Source organism: Callionymus lyra, chromosome 5, assembly GCF_982586985.1.
Source record: "Callionymus lyra chromosome 5, fCalLyr1.hap1.1, whole genome shotgun sequence".
Lineage (NCBI taxonomy): Eukaryota > Metazoa > Chordata > Actinopteri > Syngnathiformes > Callionymidae > Callionymus > Callionymus lyra.
This window is the reverse complement of record NC_141822.1, coordinates 31,200,174-31,226,006: the sequence shown is the minus strand read 5'-3', so window position 1 is coordinate 31,226,006 and position 25,833 is coordinate 31,200,174. Positions and strand designations below refer to the sequence as shown.

The following is a 25,833-nucleotide window of genomic DNA, read 5'->3' as shown; positions in this document are numbered from 1 at the left end:
CTTTATTTTCTAAGATATAGATTAAAGAGTTTTAATCTAGATAGAAAATCTCAACCCTGGAATAATCAGGACCATGGTTAACAGTCAAGAGAAACATCCTGTCCAGATTGGATAAGTTGAGACGGATAGATGATTGGAGGAATAGTCCAACTGTTTAAAAAGAAATGTTAAAAAAAAAAAGGAAAACACATTTTCATTACCTCCGGTGTCGGTTAGTGATTGTGTGTTTGTTCAGTGGACGGCGGCTGGGGAGAGTGGACCGAGTGGTCCGAATGCACTTCAGACTGCGAGCATCAGCGGAGCAGAGAATGCACGTCCCCGGAGCCCAAACACGGCGGCCGGCTGTGCGACGGCGTGGCCGTGGCGATGGACAACTGCACCGGCGGCCTCTGCACTCAGAGTGAGTCTTTGATGTCGTCGACATCATCGCAGTCGTGCCTCAGAGACCGTGTCATCGCTGGATTTCTGCTCCCGATTTTATTTCGGCAGCGCCGACCAAATTGTTGTTATTACTGTGCTCATCACCAACATCCATCTTCATTATCTCGTCACGTCAAGAGCGCTCCAACACGCATTCAAACAAGCTGATGTTGGAATATTAATGATGTTTTCGTGTTTGCAGATCACAAGTTGATGCACGACGCCAAACCACAGGGTGAGTCCCGCTCACAGAAAACAATTGTCACCATTTCAAAAGACTGCCGGTGAATACTTTGGTTATACATGAAACATCAAAGCGGTTATTGATAATAAAGTTTCCGCTAACATGATTTGCTGCGCACCTTTCAAATGACCGTAACTCCAGGAAGGTTTGTTTGATAAATACTTTGTAGCTGCTCACACATCTGTAAGATGGGACAAGAGTGACTCTCCTGAACAGTAGCTGCGATTAAAACGATTTCAACAGTTTCTCAATAATATACTTGCATCACTTCCCTGATGAGTTCACTGAGGAGTGTTTATTGAGTCAGAAAGGGAGTTAGAAAAGGATTTTATGCAAGTTATAAGACTAGTTGCTCAGTTCATAGTAAACCCTTGAATACTTCAAGAACAGAACACCCTTATAGAGTTGAAATGATTGCTTAAATTAAAAATTAAAATTGTAAGGTTAGGATTCTGACTGAAGGCTGTGAATTTAGACAAAGAAAAGACATTGGAAAAAAAGTTGTTTAAAGAAATTTTACTTGCAAGGAGAGTTTAATACAGAACTTTCTCATCAAATGTCCTTCACAACCGGAAAAACACAGACTGGAACAAATTACAGCTGGTCTTGAATCAAGCATGTAAAAGTTAGTATTTGTCTTGTGACTTTTACAAATAAAAAAGGTTTCTTTGAGAGATTTTCACACATTGCATTTTCAATTGAGACAAAGCATTGTTTTTAAAAACAAGCCACAATTAACTGTGTGTTTAACATATATATATATATATATATATATATATATATACAGATAGTTTCCTAGTATTTTACCACATTGGTGACGAGAGCATACGTAGACGACCGTTAGGGACTTGCAATCCCTCATCTCCTCTAGCTCTTCCTCTGGGGGTTTGGGGAGCAAGAAAGCAACTTCAATGCTTTTGAATGCCAAACAAATAAGATCTGTTGTGCGGAGTCCCTCAACGTTCTGTTTTGGGTCGTTTATTATTTTCGTTGTACTTAATTCCCTTGGGTAAAGTCATTCAGGGATTTCCTGATTTTTCTTACCAGTTTTTTTCTGATGACATCCAGCTCTACTGCTCAATTGATCCGACCCCAAAGGCTGAACTACTACTACTACTGTCAATTGTTTGCTAGAAATCAAACAATGGCTGAGTGAAAACACTTTGTAGGTAAATGTGGACAAAACTGAAACTCAAGTTATTGCGCCTGATGATAAAGTTCCAAGGTCAAGTCAGTATTTGGGTGACTTAGGTCAGTCTGTCAAACTGAGCCTGAGAAACCTGGGTGTTGTATTTGTTGTTTTCTTCAACCGAGAAAATGGTGTCAACACGATTAAGATCTTATAATCTATGCTCCCATCTATGTATCTTCTCGTTTGGACTATAGTAACAGTTTATTTTCGTGTCTAAACAAGAGCTGTCTCGCCTGCAGTTCATAGAAAACTCTGCAGCGAGAATTCTGACCCACTCTCGTAGATTAACTCACATTTCCCCGATCCTTAAACCTCTTCACTGGCTGCCCGTTTCTTACAGGAGCAATTTTAGAATTCTGGTTCTTACTTTCACGGGTATTCATGGTCAGGCTACTCCTCACATCAGTGATCTGATCCAGCTTTACACCGCTGCTCGGGCTCTTAGGTCTGTGGATCAGAAACAACTGATGGTTCCGCAGTGTCAGTACAGAATAAAATAATGAAATAAGATAACACTAGAGCAATAGAAAAACAGCACAAATTTTGCCATTATGCTGCACCTTATATTGGGTTAGATCATCCAGTATGAGGAGAAAAAATCCCAAAATGAAACAAGATCTTTGTTGAAATAAACATCCTTTAAATGAAATTAGTGTGATGTCGCTCGTACCACAGCAAAACCAATGCCAGATTCCTTAAATGCAGACAAATGAGCATGATACGACTAACAATTTCACTCAAATTCAAACTTTTCTCACTACTTTTCAAGTAGTTCCTGCCAAAAAGAACTTTAGCAACTCTACCATTATTCCTGTTTATTCTCCGGGGCGTCTGCCAGAGTCGGCGACGTTATTTTAGGATTATTGTTCCTAAACTCTCGGCCATTATATCTGCATTATTCACTTGTGAGACGGTGACGACCGCGATAACTGCTCTGTAATTTGCAAAGTGCAAAATCAATTTGGGGCGTCTGAGCCGCCGGCTCTCTGCGCTCGTCCTTTAACACCAGTTTTTTTGTGATTGTCAGAAAAACACTGAAAAAAGAAAGACTGTTTCTGAGCCCTCAATTAACCTGCTACTGTAGCTGCTAATGCCGCTTTGCATATTTAGTCCTTCCTCCTCATTTGGGCTTTTGGCTACTTAGCGGGATTCCTCCTCGTGTCCTGTTTCCTGACGCAGAACTCATTATCCTTCAAGAGCCAGCGAGCACACACTTTATTTTCACTCCTATCTCTCTGAAGTTTGGTGGTGAGGTGCCGGTGGGACTTGGCGCAGCTTTATCATCGTTGATCAGCTGATTTAATTAATCTGTTTTGTCATGTGATCCCAACGGATGCCAAGCATGTCATCACCGCCCTGGTGAGGTTGCTGATTTGAAAAGAAAGTGGCGAGAACCAAAAGGGGACAGTTGATGGGAGTTGTTTTCTGAGAGGGAACTGTGTTTCTAAGGGAACAAGTGAAAGTACACAACATCAACACTTTGAGGAGGGAACAACTGTGTTCTCAGGAGAGATCCCTAACTAACTACATCTTGTTTAATTTGAGTTCGACTCCTCTCCTTGGAGAACTAGATCTCTTTGAGGTAAGGTTCAGGTCTCCAGACGGACCCTGGGAAGGAGATTACACCTCTCTAAAATGGACCTACAGATTTCTGTAGGGAACTACAACTCTTTGAAGAAAACGGCAGCTCTTTGAAGGAAACTATAACTCTCTATGGAGAAACATAGCTTTCTGAAGGGAACAGCTCACCCCGACACTGAGAAAAGTCAATTTACTCGCTTCCTAGTAGGTGGCAGGCTCCATTGCCTATAAAAGGGAAGCGTTACTGTGAAGTCACCCGTCCAAAAAGACCTAAGCCACAAGGGGGGGCCACTGGGCGACGTGCCTGGAGGGCCTCGTATTCGTAGAACCGTGGTTACGTTAGGTAACCCGAGTTTCTTTAAAGGGAACAACAGCTTTCTGTTGGGAACTACTGTCCAGTTTGATAGAGAACTAAGACTCTCCGAAGACAACTATAGTTCAAGGGAACATCAGCTCTCTGTTGGGAACTACTGTCCGGTTTGCTAAAGAGAACTACCACTCTCCAAAGACAACTATAGTTATTTTAATGATACAACAGCTTTCTAAATTTTGAAGTTTACTGAGGGGAAATACAACTCTCTGTGGGGAGTCCAATCAATGTTGCTATATCTTTTGTGATTCCTGAACACGATTTTATTGTTAAACAGTGCATCCTAGTTTGACTTGACAATGACTAACTACAGTACTTTGTATGAATGTATGGTGAAGTGTCTTCAGAAACGTTGCTTTTTAAGGTTTAAAAAGACTTTTCGTGAAAGAGGATCATTCCTTGTGTTTTGTTCGCTGCAGGTGTGGAGAGCAGCAGCGACGTGGCCCTGTACTCAGGTCTCGCCGCAGGAGTCGTGACCGTGGTGCTGCTGATCGTCGCCGTCACTCTTTACCGCAGGAGCCAGAGCGAGTACGGCGTGGACGTCATCGACTCGTCCGCTCTCACTGGAGGATTCCAGTCCTTCAGCTTCAAGAGCTCCCGCCAAGGTGAGTCAACTCTCAGAGGAGGTATTTATAGCTTTCACCCAGGGTTCAGAGAGGAGGTTCGGAGGGTGGCTTGATGCTGATGTGCTCACGCAAGCTGTATTCTGACATTTGGATCAGTGAAACGTTTTCTTCAGACCCATTTGTTTCAAAACCAGCATGAATATAATCTTTTGTTGTGCTCCTTCAATTATTTTAATGCCGTGCTAAAAAAAACATGAGTTTGCCGACATTGTTTTTTGTTCATGCGACCACAAGGAAGAGGCTGCAATACGAGCAGCAAAAGAGGCGACAATGTGACTGTGTTTCGTCTTTGACAAATAAAACACTCGATCCGTCTCCTTGACTTTGTGATGAGAGGATGTTGAAGAAGCAACTTCAACGCTCCATTTACATAAAGACGGTGTCGGGTGTTGAGGTGGGAGGAAGTGGTGGCGAAAAGGATGAGTGAAATGGCATAGAACTCAGGGAGAAACAGTTTTATGTGTAAAAGAAGTTTTCAGTTTACTAAGTGTTTTGTTGACTTCAATCCAGGATGATCTCTGTTTTTGTCAATTTTAATAATTGTTTTTTAAAAAGAACACAAAACAAGATTGTACTTTTACAGGTAATACTTTGACCACTAATATTATAACCTGATCTGTACTTTTGTTTCAACTGCTACTTCTTTAAATCCATCACCTTATGCACGACTAAAACTTGTAAAACTATAACTTGTATAAAATAAAAGGAATCATTCCCTTTTTTTCACCATTCAAGATTTCTTAAATAGATCGTAATGTCATAATGGGCTACGCTCCCATAACCTCTTGTTCGTCGATATTTCCGAGGGGAAAGAACTTTATAAAGTTGTGACTATAGAACAGGAGCGTCGTGAGTAAGTCAGGAGATCTGTTTTTACATGAGTTTCCCCTTTAAAGGCACTTTAACCCTGCAGAAACCAAATTATGTACTAGTACTGTTTTTCATGCACCTCCTACTCTGGTAAAGCTATGACTAACATAACTAATGTTGGTATGAAACATAATGATCTGTTTTTATGATCATTTTCTGAATTTTTGCTGAGATTACTTTCCAGGAATTGACTGCTGTTCAATGTTCATGGAGGAGACACACGCTGTTTCGCGGCGTGTTTATTTGCAGAAGTCAAACTCTGGAAGCAACATTTTGAACCTAAACGACAAAGTGTCCAATTTTCCTCAACCACGGCACGTTCGCCCGCTTTTGAATATTTTTACGATTCCCAGAATTGTGGGTCACCACAGCAACAGATCTCAGCAGGACATTATAAAGTTCATTTTGATAACGCAGCGGGAAGCACACAGGCTTTAATCTCAGCTGCTGCTGGGTTCAGTGGAAAAACAGAATCCTGCACCAGAGAAACTCGCCTCTTCTTTTACATGTCACATCAAACGAGACAGTAATTATTCAGTCATCACTCCGCTATTTATTTATCCCGAAGTCGTCGTCCATCAGCGCAGCGTGTGCTCGCGACTCTGCTCGTTAAAGATAAAGTAAATTGGCAATTTGCGTTTTGGGTGGTTATTAAGAGCCGACTGGTGTTTTTATTTCATGCATACGTGCATGTAATTGAAATTACCTTCAAAATAATCTCGCGTCTGGGAGAGTGATGCTGGTCATGTTAGAATCAAACATCTTTACATTGTCAACTACAGGCAACATGACCTTCATCTTAATTGTAATATATTTCAAATGAAACCAAAATAAAAAATGTGTTAAATATATCAATATATTTGAAATTAATGTAATTTCTCAATTGCAAAATGTATTTAATTGTAAGGACATGATACACATAAGACAGTTGTGGATATTTTCTGAATATATATATATATATTTTATTGCATTTACAAAATATTAATCTTTATCATGTGTTTCTATCGTTAATTACATGATTATTATTATTGATCCGTAATAATAGGTACTGGAACAGATCAAGCTGTCTTTAGATATGTATTAACTATATTAACTTTCATCCTAATTCATTCATTCATTGTCTACCACTTACCCTTTTCGGGGTCGCGGGGAGACTGGAGTCTGTCCCAGTATCATAGGGCGAGAGGCAGGGGACATCCTGGACAGGACACCAGTCTGTCGCAGGGCACATAAAGAAAGACAACCATTCACACACACACACTCATACCTATGGACAATTTCCCAAAGTTCTCAATCAACCTCTGTATGTTTTTGGACTGTGGGAGGAAACCAGAGTACCGGAGTAAACCCACGCACTTCCCAAGGTACATGGAGTCAATCATAGTACACCAGCATTTAAAATACTGGCTATTCTTGACATTAAATAAACTGCATAGACTTTTTTTGTTTTAGTTTTACAGCTCTTTGCATACAAAAACTATATTCCACTGTTTTTACACTACATTTCTTGGTTGGGAACTATATGTCCACATGTAATGTTCACATTCAAAAGCATTCCAGTAAAACGCAAATCGGTTTTTTTGCCTTTACTGGAGGAGGTACAGTAGAAATACTCTTTACTACAGGAGGTACAGTAGAAATGCTGTTTACAATATGATAGAACAGAACAAGTTTTACAGTATTGCTTACAGTGAACAAAATGTCCGTGAAACACAACACAACAGCATTGTGAACAAACAACAACTGCTCCTCTTACTGCTCCTGCTCCTCTCACTGCTCATCTCACTGCTCCTCTCACTGCTTCTGCTCCTCTCACTGCTCCTTCTCCTCTCACTGCTCCTTCTCCTCTCACTGCTCCTCTCACTGCTCCTCTCACTGCTCCTTCTCCTCTCACTGCTCCTTTTCCTCTCACTGCTCCTCTCACTGCTCCTCTCACTGCTTCTGCTCCTCTCACTGCTCCTCTCACTGCTCCTGCTCCTCTCACTGCTCCTTCTCCTCTCACTGCTCCTGCTCCTCTCACTGCTCCTGCTCCTCTCACTGCTCCTTCTCCTCTCAGTGCTCCTTCTCCTCTCACTGCTCCTCTCACTGCTCCTGCTCCTCTCACTGCTCCTTCTCCTCTCACTGCTCCTCTCACTGCTCCTGCTCCTCTCACTGCTCCTTCTCCTCTCACTGCTCCTCTCACTGCTCCTCTCACTGCTCATGCTCCTCTCACTGCTCCTTCTCCTCTCACTGCTCCTCTCACTGCTCCTCTCACTGCTCCTGCTCCTCTCACTGCTCCTCTCACTGCTCCTGCTCGTCTCACTGCTCCTGCTCCTCTCACTGCTCCTCTCACTGCTCCTCTCACTGCTCCTCTCACTGCTCCTCTCACTGTTCCTGCTCCTCTCACTGCTCCTTCTCCTCTCACTGCTCCTCTCACTGCTCCTCTCACTGCTCCTCTCACTGTTCCTCTCACTGCTCCTCTCACTGCTCCTGCTCCTCTCACTGCTCCTCTCACTGCTCCTCTCACTGCTCCTCTCACTGTTCCTGCTCCTCTCACTGCTCCTTCTCCTCTCACTGCTCCTCTCACTGCTCCTCTCACTGCTCCTCTCACTGTTCCTCTCACTGCTCCTCTCACTGCTCCTGCTCCTCTCACTGCTCCTTCTCCTCTCACTGCTCCTCTCACTGCTCCTCTCACTGCTCCTCTCACTGCTCCTCTCACTGCTTCTCCTCCTCTCACTGCTCCTGCTCTTCTCCCTGGGCCCCTTGCTCTTACTCTCCCTTGTCCAGACATTACAGTGTTTGTCTTTTTCTGTTTTCAAACAGACTCCTCAGTCCTCAGTCCTCCTGTTACAGTAACAGTAACCAATTTACACAACTGAAATCATCTGTGTGTCAACGATTCAATTGTTTGTTTACTATCAGCTGAGATATATAGTTTTTTAACTGATATCATTGCAGAAGCAGAGTTTTTTTACTGTATCTAAGGTTTGGAATATTGTTTATGCGATGTTGTGTGTTAACATTTGTAAATAATGAAAAAACAATCCACAGTTTTGTTGGGAGGTTTAGCTTGTCTGTTAAGAAAATGCATATTGTGCGAAAACGACATGAAATGTGTGAATGGTTCGGCCACAAAAGACTGATGCTGTGCTAGTTGTGTTTAGAGTTTTGAAAATGTGACAACTGTTTGGACAAACGCTTGTTAGCGACTGAAAAAAAATGTAAATTACCTTCTTTTTTTTTTCATTATAGGAATTTTCTCTTCTTTTTCTATTTTGTTGTCTCACTATTTCTGTTAAGAAAAGGATTTTGATCCTACCAATATTTATTTCTGTTTCTTAAAATGTACTGATCAAATATGTTGTTAATTTCAATTAAGTTAAATAAGTTAATTTTTTACATTTATATTGATAATCTAAAAAAAAAAAGGTATTTTTTTTTATATTATAGTGTGAAATATAAAAAAAGTATTTTTTTTATGGACAATGAAGAATTATAATTAAAGTTTCCTTATCGTATTAAGGCTTCTTCGTTTAGTCGTTATTTTTTCCAAAGTGTTCACTTGCGAAATTAATAGAATATAACCCTGAAATTGATCATGTGTGTTAAATGACTCAATGAAATTAAAGGGAAAATCTGGGGACGTTGAAGCCTATGACCCACATTTATGAAATTCTCACAATCTCTGATGAAAAGTTTTTTCTCATTTCCATCTTTAATTGTATTTCCAGCCAACCCGCTGCTCATTAACTCGTCGCTGCAGCCAGACCTGACCGTGTCCCGGACCTACACCAGCCCCATGTGCTACCAGGACTCCATCGACAAGGAGTTGATGGTGGAACGCTCGCTCATCGACCCGCTGCCCGACCACCAGGTCAAAGGTCAGAAAGTGTTTTCTAACGTGATTGTTTTAAATGGGCCTCTGGAGAGGACGTGTGGAGCGTCGCTCTTCTGAGAGGAAACCTTGTTTCTGTTCTTGTAAGGCTGACAGAAACAGTGTTAGTAATCGCTGGTTCAAACGCTCAGAACATCTCCAGGATCTTTAATAATAGATGACGGACGTTCAAGATTCATCATCGCAAAGAACGCTGGACTGAATCGATCACAATTTAAACTACTAAGATACTTTTCTAAAATGGACTTCGCAATCATCCGTTCAGCGAGTCGTGGATGCAACTGCAGGAGAAGGTCCTAATATCTGTACCCACAAGAGAGAATACCAAAGTGTTTCCATTTCAACTGAGAGACTTCTCTAGAAGTCGTCTTGTCGCTGAGAACAAACACTGTTTGATGTGAAGCTCTAAACTTATTTCAGCTACAGTAAGTGTGAACAATGTCTTAGTTGAGAACAAGATTAATATCTCGAAAAATAAGCTTGACCACGTGTAAATATTCCAGTCTAATGTTTAATATGTGACTTTCTTACATACATGCTAAATTGAAGTGGTGGTAAGTGTTATATATTTGGGTGGAATCCTTCACACCTGAATTAATTTTGTGTCTTACAAACTACAGGATATTCATTTATGTTCATATTCTGGGTCACTTGCACAGCACAGACACAAATCTTCAATTTTAAAGAGCTGTCGACAACGGGCCCGGAACCCAAAAAAAAAACTGCATGTGTCAGCAAAGTCGTCTCAGACCCGACTCAGCATTTTCATCACATCTTTAAATTGGAGTTTAGAGAAAATGAGTTTTGCTGTTCAATCAGCATTATGGGATAAACAGTCAACTGAATAAATGCATCGCCGTGAATACTGAGTTTGAACGCACAAGGAGTCCATTTTCATTCCCAGAAACCAAGACAGCCACTTGATTATTTATCCGATTGTTTCTGATCACAGTTGAGAGCTCCTAATCAATAGCCGTTTCTTTAGTGTGTATTTCTGTGTGAGTGAGTAGTCACCTTTGAAGAAACTGCCCTCTGTCTTCTTACATCTCCTCTGCACGCTTCAACATGCACTTTAAAGCTTCGAAAAAGAAACAACCAAGCTGAGAAGCTGATTGATTGAGATCAAACTCAAGGACACTGCTGCTTTTCCACAACGTGAGGTTAATGAATATGAATGGAGTTATGATTTATAAGTGATACCGGGATTCAAGTGTAATCGGCTCTTAACTTTTATCAGTTTCAAAACTTTTATTTTCGCCTTTTTTCATGTTGTTTTTCTGAAACACTTAGTTTAAAGGTCTTTGATTTATATTTTTGGTAACACTTTCTATGAAGGTTTCGTGTATAATGCATTATTAGCACATTTATAATGCATAATAAGGTTTTATAGAAGAAATAATGAAGGTTAATAATCACGTAAGGCAACGTTTAACATTATTTATTAACTATTACATGTGGTGGACTTAAGTAAAGTGGGAACACTGTATCACAGTATGTAATTATAAATAACATAAGATTTCACTCTGAACATATGTTTGCAATTGTGAATCAACCGGATACAATGTTATTTTTGATAGAGTATTTACAAGGCAGTGGTGGGCAATTCAGTTCCCTCAGGGGCCACATTTTATACAGCGGATTTTGAGAGGTACTGACAAGCAAATATAGAAAGCGAAAAAAATATGATGCAATTATTATTTCTATATAATATTTTGAACTTATATTAAAGGTATTATGTAATATTTCTTTAAGAAAAACAATTTTTTTTTTACATCACATCCTTAAAGGTAGGGCAGGTGTTCTTCCAAACGGTATGAGCAAGATGCAATTCAGAATTTTCCGTCAAAACCACACTTCAAAATTAAGTGCAGAGAGACATAGTGAAACAGTTAAATAACTGAGGAAAAAAAAACGAGAAGATTGAGCCACATTATACTATGATGATGTTTGAGTTTGAGATGGTTTTGATGTTTATTTGGAACTCTTATAAGAACGTTACCTCACTTGCTTCCTCAGGCTGACCTCAGCTTTCCATATTCCTGACGTGGCTTCAGACAGAAGCAGCTCCTCACCCATAATACACTGTGTGTTTCTAGGCATGTCGGAGAGGGCAGAGTACCACGTCATGTCCCACCCGCAGACATTTCCCCGAGGCCTGTCTCCGGACTACAAAGGCGTGACCATGCGGACCACGCTGGGCAGAAGAGACAAGAACCTTTTCAATCCTCAAGTGTCGCTGACTCCCAGCAGGCCACACCATAGAGCCACCGCTGTGTTTGGACACGCGGGAGGACGACTGGTGGTTCCCAACACCGGTGAGTGTGGCTCCTGTGGGGCTTTTGATGGTCTGTTTGTGTCCGTCTCACAGCAGGTTCTGACCAAACCTGAACCCTCATTCTGTGCAAGATTGCCGACGATAGAACAATAGGTTTGAATTGTAGCTGCACTGTCTGGCATACATTTCTTTCTTTCACCTTGAATTCTATAGAGAAAATAAACAAATATTATTTTCCATATTTTAGGTAGAATAAATGTTTGCATTTCTCAACTGTCCAGGGCAACATGACAACCAAATATGTAGAAATGAATCGTTACTAGATGCAAAAGGTCATTCATAGAATAAACAGTATATTAAAAAATACAAAACTTGATATACACTTTTCTTTTTCGATATGCATGGGTAGATGGAAGGGTGGATGGATGGATGGATGGATATGTGAATGGATGGATGGCTGGGTGGGTGGGTGGGTGGGTGGATGGATGTGTGCGTGTGTGAATGGATGGATGTGTGCGTGTGTGAATGGATGGATGGATGGATGGATGGATGGATGGATGGATGGATGGATGGATGGATGGATGGATGGATGGATGGATGGATGGATGGATGGATGGATGGATGGATGGATGGATGGATGGATGGATGGATGGATGGATGGATGGATGGATGGATGGATGGATGGATGAATGGATGTGTGAATGGATGGATGGATGTGTGCGTGTGTGAATGGATGGATGGATGTGTGCGTGTGTGAATGGATGAATGGATGGATGGATGGATGGATGGATGGATGGATGGATGGTTGGATGGATGGATGGATGGATGGATGGATGGATGGATGGATGGATGGATGGATGGATGGATGGATGGATGGATGGATGGATGGATGGTTGGATGGATGGATGGATGGATGGATGGATGGATGGATGGATGGATGGATGGATGGATGGATGGATGGATGGATGGATGGATGGATGGATGGATGGATGGATGGATGATGGATGGGTGGATGGATGGGTGGGTGGTTGGGTTGGTGCATGGATGGATTGATTGATTGGTGGATCTATGGATTGGTGCGTGGGTGGGTTGGTGAATGGATGGAAGGATGGATTGATGGGTGGGTCTATTAATGGATGGATGGAGATTAGTGGATGGACGGATGGAAAATATGGGATAGAAAATATGTGTTTAAAAGAAAAGTCGAAAAAAGGATAACTTAAAGGAATGTGTCTTTTATATTAGGATATTCTTTAAATCAACTAAAGTCATGGAGACAGCTGCTGAAGCACAGAGGTCCCGATTTCATTATTCCAAGGTCAACAGAGACACAGATCTTGTCAATAGGTTGTGAAGTCCCTGAAAAGTCAGAGTCGATCTTTGTCCATAAAACTTAAGTTGTTCCTGGCGTGGCTTATCCCTGCCTGTCACGGCGAAGGGTCTCCGGAGTCTCTCAGCTCTCAATACTCAGTCGTATACATGCGAGTGCTTTTCTATCGACCGTGTCGTGAACCGGAGGTAAGTCATCGCCCGCCACGTCAAATGAAGGGAGACCGATGCTCAAACAACAATCTTGCTCACCTTTGGGATGGAGGCGCTTTTTAATAGCATCCGCCACCGCTTGCTGGAAGGCATGTTGCCGTAAACACACGTGGAGGAGCGGCAATAATAATCACGGCTCCATACGTGTGAAATGCAAACAAATATAGAGTCAGTATGGTTTTGTGGCGACACATTCATCATCTGTCCCCTTGAGGCCTTTTATTTACTGCAGCCTGCCTCTAATTGTTTATCATAGAGCAGCATCGCCGTGAATGTTTAAGAAGAGCAAGTGTGACAGAGCGAGCGCCTGCTGCCGTGATTCACACGGCCCCCGGGACCCGCTTCCTGTCCCTCTTTTTTACAGGGGCCATCACCTTTTTGGCTGTCACCTTCAGTTAAGAGAGCAGACAGGCACCGGGTTCCCGTGTGCGAGCGTGCTGATGTGTTTCTGCACCATCTCTGCAGGTATCAGTCTGCTGGTGCCTCACGGGGGGATCGCAGAAGACACGACCTGGGAAATGTACATGATCATCAGCCAGGAGGACAGCAGGTGAGGAGGGGGGGGCAGGGTTCTCGGTAAAGCATCGCCGTCTGCTGCTTGTGCTGCTTTCTTTTAATCTTGAGACCTGTCTCACCTCATCCGTCGCTCCGCAGCATCTTCTCCTCCTTCCTTATGCTGCATACGTGCTCGGATTTACGATCCGGTGTGACAAGCCCGGACTTTTATTCTGCAAATGTTGACGTCGATTTGAGGCGCCGGTGACAGTAATACAAAAATATGGTGGCAATGCATTTACATTAACCCCCTGACCGCCAGAAGTCAGGGACAACAAATATATAATAAATACTTTACAAAACTAGCTAAGAAAAGTTTTCACTTAAATCCAAAACAGAACCAAATATCAAATGTATGGAGCGCAAATGCATTTTAGTGATTATACCTCCCAGCACTCCTACTCTGTGGGCGACCCATGATGGCAAGGTCATGCTGCGTATGGATGTGGAAACAGTCTTGCATTCTTAATCAGTCTTGAAAAAAGTCTTGGTAGAACCTGCAGAGGCCCTGGAGTCTGATAAGTTCATGTTAAACTAGACAGAAAGTAGAATGAACGGGCACACGGCGCCGCCCTGGTTAGTGCAGTCACCTCGCAGCAAGAAGGTTGCACGTTCCACTTCCTCCTCGGTTGGGAGGAAGCCAACTTCTGATGGTTCTGTGTGGAGTTTGTTGGATCTCTCCGTGTTGCATGGGTTTACTGCGGGCACTCCGGTTTCTTCCCACAGTTCAAAAACATACAGGTGGATTGAGAACTTGAAGAAATAGTCCGTATGTATAAGTGTGTGAGTGAATGGTTGTCTGTCTTGTCTTGGAAACTGGGACGCAACCCCTCAAGGGAATAAGCGGTAGAAAGTGACTGATTGAGTAGAATGTACATCGAAAGCGTCCGAAAGAACAAGAAGTAAGCTTCAGATGGAGAGCAGGACCACATTATAGAAGGTTACGTTCTGACATCTGCTTCCATGTCTGTCAAAACAGAAACTGTCTGTCACGCCCACCACTGTCAGGCGAGACAAAGAGATTGTTCCTGACACCACGTCAGATGAACAAGAGAGTTCACAACGATTAATTATGAAAAACAAGAAAGACATAAAGTACAAAACAATCATCAAGACAGTGAGTCCAAAAAGCCAAAATATCAACCAAACCCAGATGAAAAAAGGAAAAACTAATGGATACAAATGATCTTAGCAATACGAGACTGCTGGATGATTAAAGCCTTTGCTATTATTTATCTTTTAGAAGTTTGACATTACATTTCAGCAGGTGTGACACGTTTCCAATGCTCCCCTCATGTAAACATGGTGGCTAAATGTGCTAATATTCTGTCACCCTCCGGCTGCTGTCGGGTTCCCAGCCAGCCGGGGATGTTTTGCTCATCATGCACACACTCCAACAGAGTGATGTGATGTCGTACAAACACTCCAGCAGCTGTGAGAAGATGACATTACCACTCTAAGCTGAGAGATAAACTCCGGAACAGGTTTTGTGTTATGCGAACTGCGTCTTATCAAGTCCCATCACGGCCGGGTGGAGGCGAAAGTGTTGTTGAGGTTGTCGCCCCGACGGAACCAGAGAGACTCGCACGCTGGAAACACCGGTTGTTTTATCATCTTTGGTGGCACTCGACTGATTTTGTGACCATTAAGTTACCGTCTCTGTCAGAGGTGAGAAACTAATTGTCCTGAAGGGCCACATTAAATCTGCCACTGTTGGAGGAGACTGTCAGGCCAGAAGACGGAACAATGAAAGAAAAGCCTATAAACCATCAACAAGTACTATTGAGCCATTTTAAATACAAGAATGAAAACATTACCAAGATGTTAAAAAACTGATTTCGTTTTAATTATATTCTCAATACAGAAGATCTAAGAATTAGGAGTAAAACACACAAATGCAATCTTTTATCTTTTTTATTTGTTTGTGCATGACGTGCCTATGTTGGTGTGCTAGTGTGTGTTGAGGTGGTGTGTGTGTGTTTAGCTAGTGTGCATTGAGGTGGTCTGTGTTGTTGTGATGTGTGTTTGTGTGTTGTTGTGATTTGTGTGTGGTAAGATGGTGTGTGTGTGTTGTTGTGATGTTAGTTTTTGTGTTGAGGTGGTGTGTTTGTTGAAGTGGTGTGTGTGTGTTGAGGTGGTGTGTGTGTGTTGTTGTGGTGTGTGTGTTGTTGTAACGTGAGTGTGTTGAGGTAGTGTGTGTGTATTGAGGTGGTGTCGGTGTTGAGGTGGTGTGTGTATGTTAAGGTGGTGTGTTTGTTGTTGTTGTTATGTGTATTTGTGTTGATGTGGTGTGCATGTGTTGAGATTTTGTGTGCATTGAGGCGGTGTGTGTGTTGAGGTGGTGTGTGTGTATTGAGGTGGTGTGTGTATGTTAAGGTGGTGTGTTTGTTGTTGTTGTTATGTGTATTTGTGTTGATGTGGTGTGCATGTGTTGAGGTTTTGTGTGCGTTGAGGCGGTGTGTGTGTTGAGGTGGTGTGTGTGTTGTTGTGGTGTGTGTGTTTAGGTGGTGTGTTTTTGTGGTGTGTGTGTTGAGATGGTGTGTGTGTTGAGGTGTGGTGTGTGTTGAGTAGGTGTGTGTGTTTAGGTGGTGTGTTTTTATGGTTTGTGTGTTGTTGTGGTATGTGTGTTGAGATGGTGTGTGTGTTGTTGTGGTCTGTGTGTTGAGATGGTGTGTGTGTTGTTGTGGTATGTGTGTTGTTGTGGTGTGTGTGTTAAGATAGTGTGTGTTGAGTAGGTGTATGTGTTTAGGTGGTGTGTTTTTGTGGTGTGTGTGTTGAGATGGTGTGTGTGTTGTTGTGGTGTGTGTGTTGTTGTGGTATGTGTGTTGAGATTGTGTGTGTGTTGAGATGGTGTGTGTGTTATAGTGGTGTGTGTGTTGAGATGGTGTGTGTGTTGTTGTGGTGTGTGTGTTGAGATGGTGTGTGTGTTGTTGTGGTGTGTGTCTTGAGATGGTGTGTGTGTTGTTGTGGTGTGTGTGTAGAGATGGTGTGTGTGTGTTGTTGTGGTGTGTTTGTTGAGATGGTGTGTGTGTTGTTGTGGTATGTGTGTTGAGATGGTGTGTGTGTGTTGTTGTGGTGTGTGCGTTGTTGTGTGTGTATTGAGTAGGTGTGTGTGTTTTTCTGATGTGTGTGATGTTGTGGGGTGTGTGTTGAGATGGTTCTTGTGTTGTTGTGGTGTGTGTGTTGAGATGGTGTGTGTGTTGTTGTGGTGTGTGTTTTTAGGTGGTGTGTGTGTTTTGTGTGTGTTAGGTGGTGTGTTGTGTGGTGTGTGTGTGTGTGAATGTTATCTAATGGGTGAATATAATGAATACACTTCTATGGTGGTCACTAGTGAACCAGGCTGACTCTACCACTGAAATACAATGACAGTATTGATCTCCACATGGTTAAGTGAGTGTGGAGGACATCATGAGACTCTGAGGCGACCAGAAATAAAACCCAATATGAATGTTTCAAGTTGTAAATCTCTCAGATGTGAGTTGAAGGCGACAGGGAGAAGTCCGACGCGTTGAAGAGAGTCAGTTCAATTGTTGCATCAGAAAAGAGAGTGGATGCCAGCCGTCACCTCGCCTCTGTCAGGGGATAAAAGGGTCACGGGTTCCGGACTTCATTTTCGGGCTCATTGCATCACACCCTAGCCCATCACGACGCCCCCTGCCCCTGAGCCTCCCCTCCATCCAACCTAGCTCCTGCCCTCCAGCCTGCTGCTCCGCTCTGATAAGCCCGATTCTGTTTACTTCCCCGGCTGTCGCTTAAGAAGCCGGCGAGCCGCTCTCCGCCCGGGCTGTCAGTCAGGCGCTATCTCCCGACAGCGGCGCCGTCCAGGGGAGAAATTGGATCCTTTCTTCCAATTCAAACGTCGTCCATCTACATAAGACTTTCCTCCCGCTGAAGAAAGGGAATCGATCGGCTCTGGCTCGGTTTCAGGTGTTCACAGAAGCCTCTGTCCGTCCTCTGGGCTCCTTGTTTTGCTCTGTGATGTTCCCGGGGCCTCGGTGGGGGGGCCGGCCTGTTGAAGGAGAGATTCCACCACCAAAGCTCAGACACGCGGCGGCTTTTTGGGTCAGACGGAGAGTTTGTTCCTCAAAGAGAATCTGTCTAATTTGATGTACATTTTTAATCAAGTCCTACTGTTCCCTTGAATTCTGGATTTTACCTTTGTTTTTTTATTTTTAAATATTTCCCTTGCAAGAACACCGAGCTGGAGACCAGTCCTTGGTTGAACCAGTGTTAGAGACAAAAATGTTAAAAAAGCATTTTAATGTAGCGACTTGAGCTCAGTTTGTCATCTTCATCTTTGTCCAAAAAGACACTTAAAATCATCCAAATAACTCTGTGTTGCTGGTCTGTAACGTCCATCTTGTATTAAAGCCTCCACATGAGGAATTGTTTCAGAAGAAAAGTATATATTTGTATAATTTATGTATTATTATATTTTTTAAGGCTACTAGGCCAGCTGCCTAAATCTTGCACTCTGACATGTGGTTGAATGAGGAGGAACTTGTAGCAGACGAGCACCACAGAGGTATTTGGATTTTCTTTAAGTGTCTTTTTTCTGATGAAGACGACAACTGAACTCCAGTGACTATTATATGATCTTAGATTTTTGCCTATAACTCTAAAAAGAAACAGATTACTCTGAAAATAACACCAACCTTTAGTTGACTGAGTAGAAATTAGAATTTTGAGTGAACTTTCTCCTTAATAAAAAAAACCACACTGTCCACTATAGTATCATTCGTCATTTCTCTACATTTTATCGTAATTAAGAAAACAAAAGAAGAAAACAGGAAATGCAAGAAATATCGATTGACTTAAGAAGAATAATTTCATCATTATTTTTCAGTATATAACAGTAAATATCTGAATTAAATACATTTGACTGAAAAAGAAATGTAATAACAATTAAATGTACTTCATACATAAATGGATAAACACTTTAACCAACAAAAAAGTTAATAATACAACTTTTTTTTCTAAATAAAAATGAGAGAATCAGGATTTGATATTGAGTACATGAAGTAAACAGTGCTCACGTTTTCCTGAAATAGTATTTACAAAACCGGTCGATTCTTTAAAAAAAAAAATTTGCTAAATAAAACTGAAGCGGCTTATCAGAAAGAGAACACCCGAGCGATAACAATTTCTTGTTACACACTGAGCACCACTGTCACCTATGCAATAACATATTACTAGAGATGAGTCAATGAGGCCTCATGAAACAGTGTCATACCTTTAAAAGGCCACTAGATGGCAGTTTGAAAATGATGCCAAGTTTCATTGACTCAGTAGATCAGAGCCAAATATTTTAAAGCAGTTAGTGACATCTAGTGGCCTTTAAAATGAAGACACTGTTTCATGACACAGTGGATTCACCTTCAAACTGTTTCATGAAACCTCATCAGCCTATAATTAATATTTTATTCGACCCGCCCAAACATTTAAAAAAGGGTGCATCAATTGATAAGTGTGTTATTAACGCACGATAATTGATGGCAACAATGAGCTCACCGCTAAAAAAGTACAGCGCGCGTTTACTGCACGTCTCTAAACTAATAACCTGAGACTATTATTTAAAGCTAAACCCTCCTCCTGACGTCTCTGGTAATCACAATCAGCGATGCTAAATCACCGTCTTTAATCATCGCTCGCAGGCAATCTGGCTAATCACCGACTTCACAGCGGCAGATAACCTCGGCTTCCTCCGCGCCGCCGGCTAATTAGCACACGAGTGCCGCAGCCGAGTTGCGACGCTGCCGGGATGTGTGGTTTTTATTTTCCGTTTCTTTGTTAAGACGAGCATCCTCCTCTCATTTCCAGCGCTGGCTTGTTACATTACCATGACGATTAGAGCGTCGCCCGGGCAATTAGCAGCAGAAGCTGCTCCGATTATGGAAGACAAAGATGGTTTTTGTCATGTTCCGAGGAAAGATCGCACCAACTTGTACGCTTCTCCTTTTCAGTTGATTGCAGGGCTTGTTGTTTCTTTTTTTATAATTTATGTTTACAACCCCATAATGATCCTATTAAAGCCAATTTTAAGAAGTTTTGATTAATTAATTTAAGTACTTTTATTGTTCTATGATGCACTATTTTATATCTTCCAAATGATGGTGTAATGTTGTCTCTTCCTTCACAACGGACATGTTTATGGATCCACAAATGGCTCGATGACATTCTAATTATCTCGTTTCTGGGTGATATCTAAGCAGTGCAATTTCATCATGGCACTAATGGCTACATTTACGAAGCATTTTAATTGGCTGAATGGATATTACGAAATAATTTCTCATATTTCTGAAGAAGTACATTGGTTGCCACGGTTACCATCCAAGTGTTTTTTGTGTGTAACGCTCACAACGCCTGCAAAATCAGAACACATTTGAACAAGTGGGTCAAAAACTCATCTGACAGAGGAACGTGTTGAGGTTGAGGACCGTAAATTTAAATTTGAACGTCAAGACGTTTCAATCTACCTTCACTGATAAAAGTGTTCATAAACCTCAGAAACGATTGGATTGATTTCCATGGTTTCCTTAGTGATGGAGTGTGCAGATCAATTGTGAGCCGCCTGCATCGATGGTGCGAGGAGCCGGCCGCTCCAGCACTCCCTCGCTCCCCCGCCTGGCCGTATTTATGCTCCGACTCGCCCGCACATGCAGGTGATGAATCTCCGTGTCGCGTTCTGTCTCTGCTGCCGTTGTATTAATGATGCTGAGAACGGTCACGCAGACAATGGCGGCGCTGATACCGTGTCTAGTGTGTGTGCCGCGTCCAGCCGGGTGACTGATGGTGGTCCCATCGATTGCTCCTGGTCCTCCAGCCAGGATCGGGCCTCCAGCCAACAGCGGCTCAGCCCAGCTAATCTGTCACCGGGCCGGCCGGGCCAGCTTCATAAGCCCCATCGACCCAGCGAGCTGCACGCTGTGTGCTGAAGTCTGTCCTCTCCAGAACCGCCTTCCATTAGTCTTGCAGCTTTAATCTTCCTTATCTCTGGGTCTGTGTGGCAGCTCGTCTGGGATTGATGCCTTATCAGCAGTCAGAGGGTTCCAGTCCACGTTGTTCTGAGACCCATGGTCATAATCCCAATCCAGATTTGTTTTAACACTCCACGGACATGTTTGGTTTCGCAGGTGTCGGACTTTGTAAATAGAGGGGGTGTCATGAAAGACATTCTTGACTAATGTTTCCGTCGATCAGGCACCTTAAACGTGACCTGAAATGTTGACTTTTCTCCATTTTAGATGAAAAACGTTTGTGACCTTCAGTGTGGCCAGTGGACTTCTAAAGGGTTCCGTGAAGGTCACTGACTTTGTGATATGGACTAGTGAGAACCTGACATTCTTCTCTACAGAAACTACACCATCATGTTCCATCAGTTCAATGAGGAGACCCGGGTTCACCCGAGGGTCTCATAAATAACATCTCAACCAACTCAACTGTATCTCAGGGAGCTGTGGGCCAGATTTTAAGGTGGAAATCAAATCATCAACCGCTCTACAAGTATTTCCTGTTGAATACTTTGAAAACAGATGGAAAAAATTCAATCATTTATCACTTTTGTATTGAAATAGCTACAGCTAAGAGTCTCATGACACACAAAGCTCGTGTGGAACGTCTCCAATTGCTTTGTGGAGATATTTGTACGTTAATTTGTTGTTAAATCTTCTTCGCTCTGGGGGTCCCATGTTGCATTATCTAAACTGGAGCTTCTCTGTTTACTCTAAGAAAGAAAAAAAAGCCTTGGCCGAAAAGTGAACCAAAGTGTAGCAAACCACAGTTAGAATTGCTTTTTGATGACACATTCGTAATTTAGGATGGATGAGTCCTGGGCCAGTCCAACTAGCTTGACGGGCCGGATCTTAGGTTGAAAAGCCCTGGTCTATTGAGTTTGCCTTCTTGTTCCCATATCGGAGATGAAACACGAACAAAACAATCATTGAAACCACCCAGAACAGGGGTCCAGCCAAGAAGGTCAGAGCGATGACAAACACCTGACGGTATAAAGGTTGTCCTCGATTGCTACCGTGTATTGTCCAGACTGTGAATCTTCTTCCCCGACCTCTTCCCTGCATGATGACCTTTTTAAGTAGGGTGAACACAGTGGGTTGTGGTCGACTGTCCGCTGCCAATTTATGCAAGATGCATCTGTGTTGCATTCCACATCTTGCAGCATTGGTCCATTCAGATTCCGTTGGGCTGTGCTGAATTTATTCATTGTCCTAAGTCCACTTAACTGTTGTCTCTCCAGTGCTGCCTACGACGATGGCACCGAGATCTTCTTGAGCCCCGCGGTCCTGTACGGCCCGCCGGGCCTCGACCTGTCCTGTCCCCTCGCCATGACCATCGCCCACTGTGCTGAGGTGGACGACAACTGGACCATCCGACTCAAGAGGCAAACGCAGGACGACGAGTGGGAGGTGAGTGACCAGGATGTAGGTTTCCCTCCAGATGGGTCATAAAAGAAGTGGAGGCTCTGGAGGCAAAGCTCACTCCATCGTGAGACGCAACAGTCCAAAAGTAAATGACGCGATTAGTCACCAAAATGGTTTCTCCTCCACGTTAATGATAATGCTTTTATAAATCACCAGCCTCAGTCTTCTAGGAAGCTGCACTGCGACTTGGAGAAGTAAGAACCGCTGCAGGTCACATTAACTCTGGGAGTTTTACTATCAACAAAAGTGTCTCTTGGTATGTGTTGCATAAAATATACAAACTGTTTTTCCCTTTAATTTAATGAGCTTGTTTTTCTTGTACTGGAAACACTATGATTCAAAGGATTATGTTTTAATAGAAAATAGAAAGGATTATAAAAGCTTTTTTTTATTGAAACATGTACAAGATAAACAAATAAAATAAAAATAAATAGCATAATAATGACATATTTTCATGTATTTTGTAAAAGTTTCACTATTTAAAAAAGGACTTTAAGACTTTCTATCTCATTCTTGTTACTACAGCAACAGTGGTTAATTTTAAAATTTTCATTTCTTTAATAGATTCCATGTGATGGGGAGAGTTCAAGTTTCTTGACTTAGCAGATCATAGCCAAAGATTTTAAAGCAGAGAGTGACATCTAGTGGCCTTTAAAAATTAAGACACTGTATCATGACACAGTGGCTTCACCTCCAAACTGTTTAATGAGACCTCATCAGCCCAGCACTACCTTGAACCCTTGTGTTGTCTCTGGGTCAAGGTGAACGACCTCCCTTGCTTCCAGAAATACATACTGTATGCAGTGGTGGAGGTCCTTCATCTTGACCCACAAGGGATACCACAAACCCATTTGTTTTCAGGCCTTCGGGTCAATCTGAAATAATTGTAACGATATTTACATTTATTTCTTTAGATCATTAAAGACACAAAACACAGGTTTATACAATTAAATATTTAAGTCTTGTATAAAGATTATACATTTTTTTATTATTTCATTTCATTTTTTAATTACATTTTATATTTTAAGGAATATCCGTTGAAAAATTAAATGTCAATTTGCTTACTGTTGGAAATGAATTAAAAAAGGTACAGTGTACGTGTTCTGTTTTGAAAACAAAAAATGACTGATAAGATCATCTTTTCACAAAACACCATCAAAAAGTCTAAAACTAGGGTCAACTTTCAATTTTAATTGTTTAAAAAATTGTAAACCGTTTTTTGTTTGTTTTTGCTTTGAGGTCAGCATTCATAGACAAATAAATCCATAACACTGTGATTACTGTTTGGGTGACTTCTTGACAATCTGATGATATGAGTCGTTGTTTCACATCTGAAATCCGCAAATCTTCTCCCAGATTTTGTACGCTGTTTGCGTGAAGACATGTTTGTGGCTTGATTGAGTTCTTGATACATTTCCCTCGATAAAAACGTGTCACTGACATGTTTGTGTCAAACAAGCCTAAAGCCTCCTTTCCATTCAAGTCACTCCTCTGACTCTACGGCGACACCAGAAAGGTCCGGACACGCACTCGGACTTCCGCTCACGCCGGTGTTGAACCGACCTCATCAAAGAGCTCCAGGGACGTCATGGTGACGGAGCGAGCGCCACCAGAGTTCACCTCACCTCGCCTCCTTTCACTCCGGCTGACATTTACACAGATATATAATTTGCCGGTGGACGTGCGACACAAAGGAAGCATCAAAAGACTCGTCGGAGGCGAGATGTCAGAGAACTGAAGAGAGTCGGCGGCAGGAAGATGCGGAGAAGTTCAGCCCGGATGCTGCGACGCAGTGACCCGTCTCTGCCGTCGCTATAAAATGAGCCCTTTATCTCAGGAAGAATGCTCCGTGGAAATCTAATGTCTGGAATTAGCGATATAAAAGAAGATAGAGGTCTCACTCTCTCCTCTAAAGTTCCACTCCATCATCTCTCTGCTGCTGCTCCCCCATCAGTCACAGCAGGACTTTAACTCAGGCTCCAGACAGATCCTTCTTTTCTCATTAGCCTCCTTCATATTTCACTCTTTGAGCCTCTTCTTCTCTTTCTGCTGCTTTCGTTTAATCTCAGAATACTTTTAATAATCATATGAAATATGTATGTGTCTGTGGGTGTGACTCAACACCCTCTTACAAACTTTAGCTATTTTACATCTTCTGCTGTCAGTCCATCACCCTTCAGTACATGTTCCTTATCCGAACGACTCCTGACAAATTGAACTTTGAACTCTCAATCCAGCCAGGTAGTTACCAACCTCCTAAAAGCCCCTCCCACTTTTTTGCTCTTTAAATCTCAAACTAGACTCACTATACGTGATTCCTTCCTTCTTAATGCTTCCCTACTTCCTTACAAACTTTTCCACACTCTCCCTTTCCTTACCACGATGTTCACCGTTGATCATCTTCTTCTGGATCTAAGCTTCAAGGCCAGGACCTTTACCACAGCTGTCTTCATAGGCCTTGAAACAAACTGCATTGTGGAAGATTGAACATACTTGTTTCTGGCTCCCCCTACTGTCGTAAGAGTGTTATTGCAACAGTTGTAACAGTCCGGATGTGTCCACGAGTCTTCTTCCTGCTTTAAAATGTTCCCATCATTCTTCTCTATGATGGACATTATTGTAACCAAATGCAACTGTTATCTCCGACTCACAAATGTTCGATGTTTGGATTGTGAATAAATAAATTGATCACTGTGTTTTTAAATGTGAGAGACTAATCTATATGCATGAAATAAAAAGTTTAAATTGAAGTTTAAAAAGCTACTCTAAAAGTGTCCTTGCATAGTTCTCCTTGGAAACTCCAGCAGCACCATCAAACATTTAAAGATTTTATGTTTTGGATCTGATCCATCATTAAATATATGCATTTACTAAACAATTTATCTGGAGAGATTCCAACCGCTTCACTCGAGCCAGCCTTCATTAAATTCTTCTCCACTTCTCTCTCGTTCTGGCTCTTGAGTTCATGTTAATGAAGCTCAATCAAGTGTTTTCCTCCAGAGCCTGCCGGTGTTTCAGGATGGGAATGATCTTCCAAGATCTAATTGCTGATGAGCTGCTGACAGTTTGAGGAAATCTCCCTTTCAGGAAGTGATGTCGGTGGACGAGGAGAGCACTTCCTGCTACTGTCTGATGGAGAGTCGGCGCTGTCACATGCTGCTGCAGAGTCCCGGTCGGTACGCTCTGGTGGGGGAACCTCTGAGTCAGCAGGCGGCCAAGCGACTGAGACTGGCCGTGTTCGGGAGTCCAGAACCAAACGACCCACTGGGCTTCATCCTCAGGGTCTATTGTGTGGACGACACGCCGCAAGCTTTCCAGGTAACACCCCGCTTTCGTCAGATCTACTGCTTATTATCAGTCCTTTAGCTCAGCTCGTTTCAATAGTGACTGGATGATTTAGTGTAACGAAGATGTTTTTTAACCATGAAGCATCATTAGCTCACCATTCACTGCTACTATCACTCCACAGCAGGAAATATAATCTTCCTTTAGACACTTTCAGAGAATAGACACGTGATTTTACGTATTTAAAAATATATTTGAAGTAATTGTAGAAAAATGAATTTGATTTCCCTTAGAAAATATAGAAAGAATGCAAAATGACACAATATATACTGTATAGAGAGATAGAATCACTGTTTTAAAAATAATTCATTTTTTCATCAAGACACAAAGCAACGTTTTTGTAGTGTATTTAGTGAATAGTATTATGTCTTCCCCAGTTTATATTATTGTAACCGTCAATTTACAGGGGGCGCATTTATTTAAAAATATTGTTTTCTGTGTTGATTTTTTTTTTCATGTATTTATTTTAATTCTTTTGTTACATATATATATATATATATATTT

The 25,833-nt window shown here is 42.1% G+C and overlaps 1 protein-coding gene across 1 annotated transcript in view; it reads left to right on the top strand.

Annotated features, from left to right (window-relative positions):
* The window catches only part of unc5da (unc-5 netrin receptor Da), a 226,380-nt gene that overhangs the window by 193,485 nt on the left and 7,062 nt on the right, over positions 1–25,833 (top strand). The window contains exons 8-15 of the mRNA XM_087791958.1: positions 236–400; positions 623–655; positions 4,227–4,412; positions 9,014–9,163; positions 11,274–11,492; positions 13,460–13,544; positions 21,801–21,969; positions 25,072–25,302. Coding sequence (XP_087648084.1) covers positions 236–400; positions 623–655; positions 4,227–4,412; positions 9,014–9,163; positions 11,274–11,492; positions 13,460–13,544; positions 21,801–21,969; positions 25,072–25,302 — 1,238 coding nt within the window. The remainder of the gene's footprint in view (positions 1–235; positions 401–622; positions 656–4,226; positions 4,413–9,013; positions 9,164–11,273; positions 11,493–13,459; positions 13,545–21,800; positions 21,970–25,071; positions 25,303–25,833) is intronic.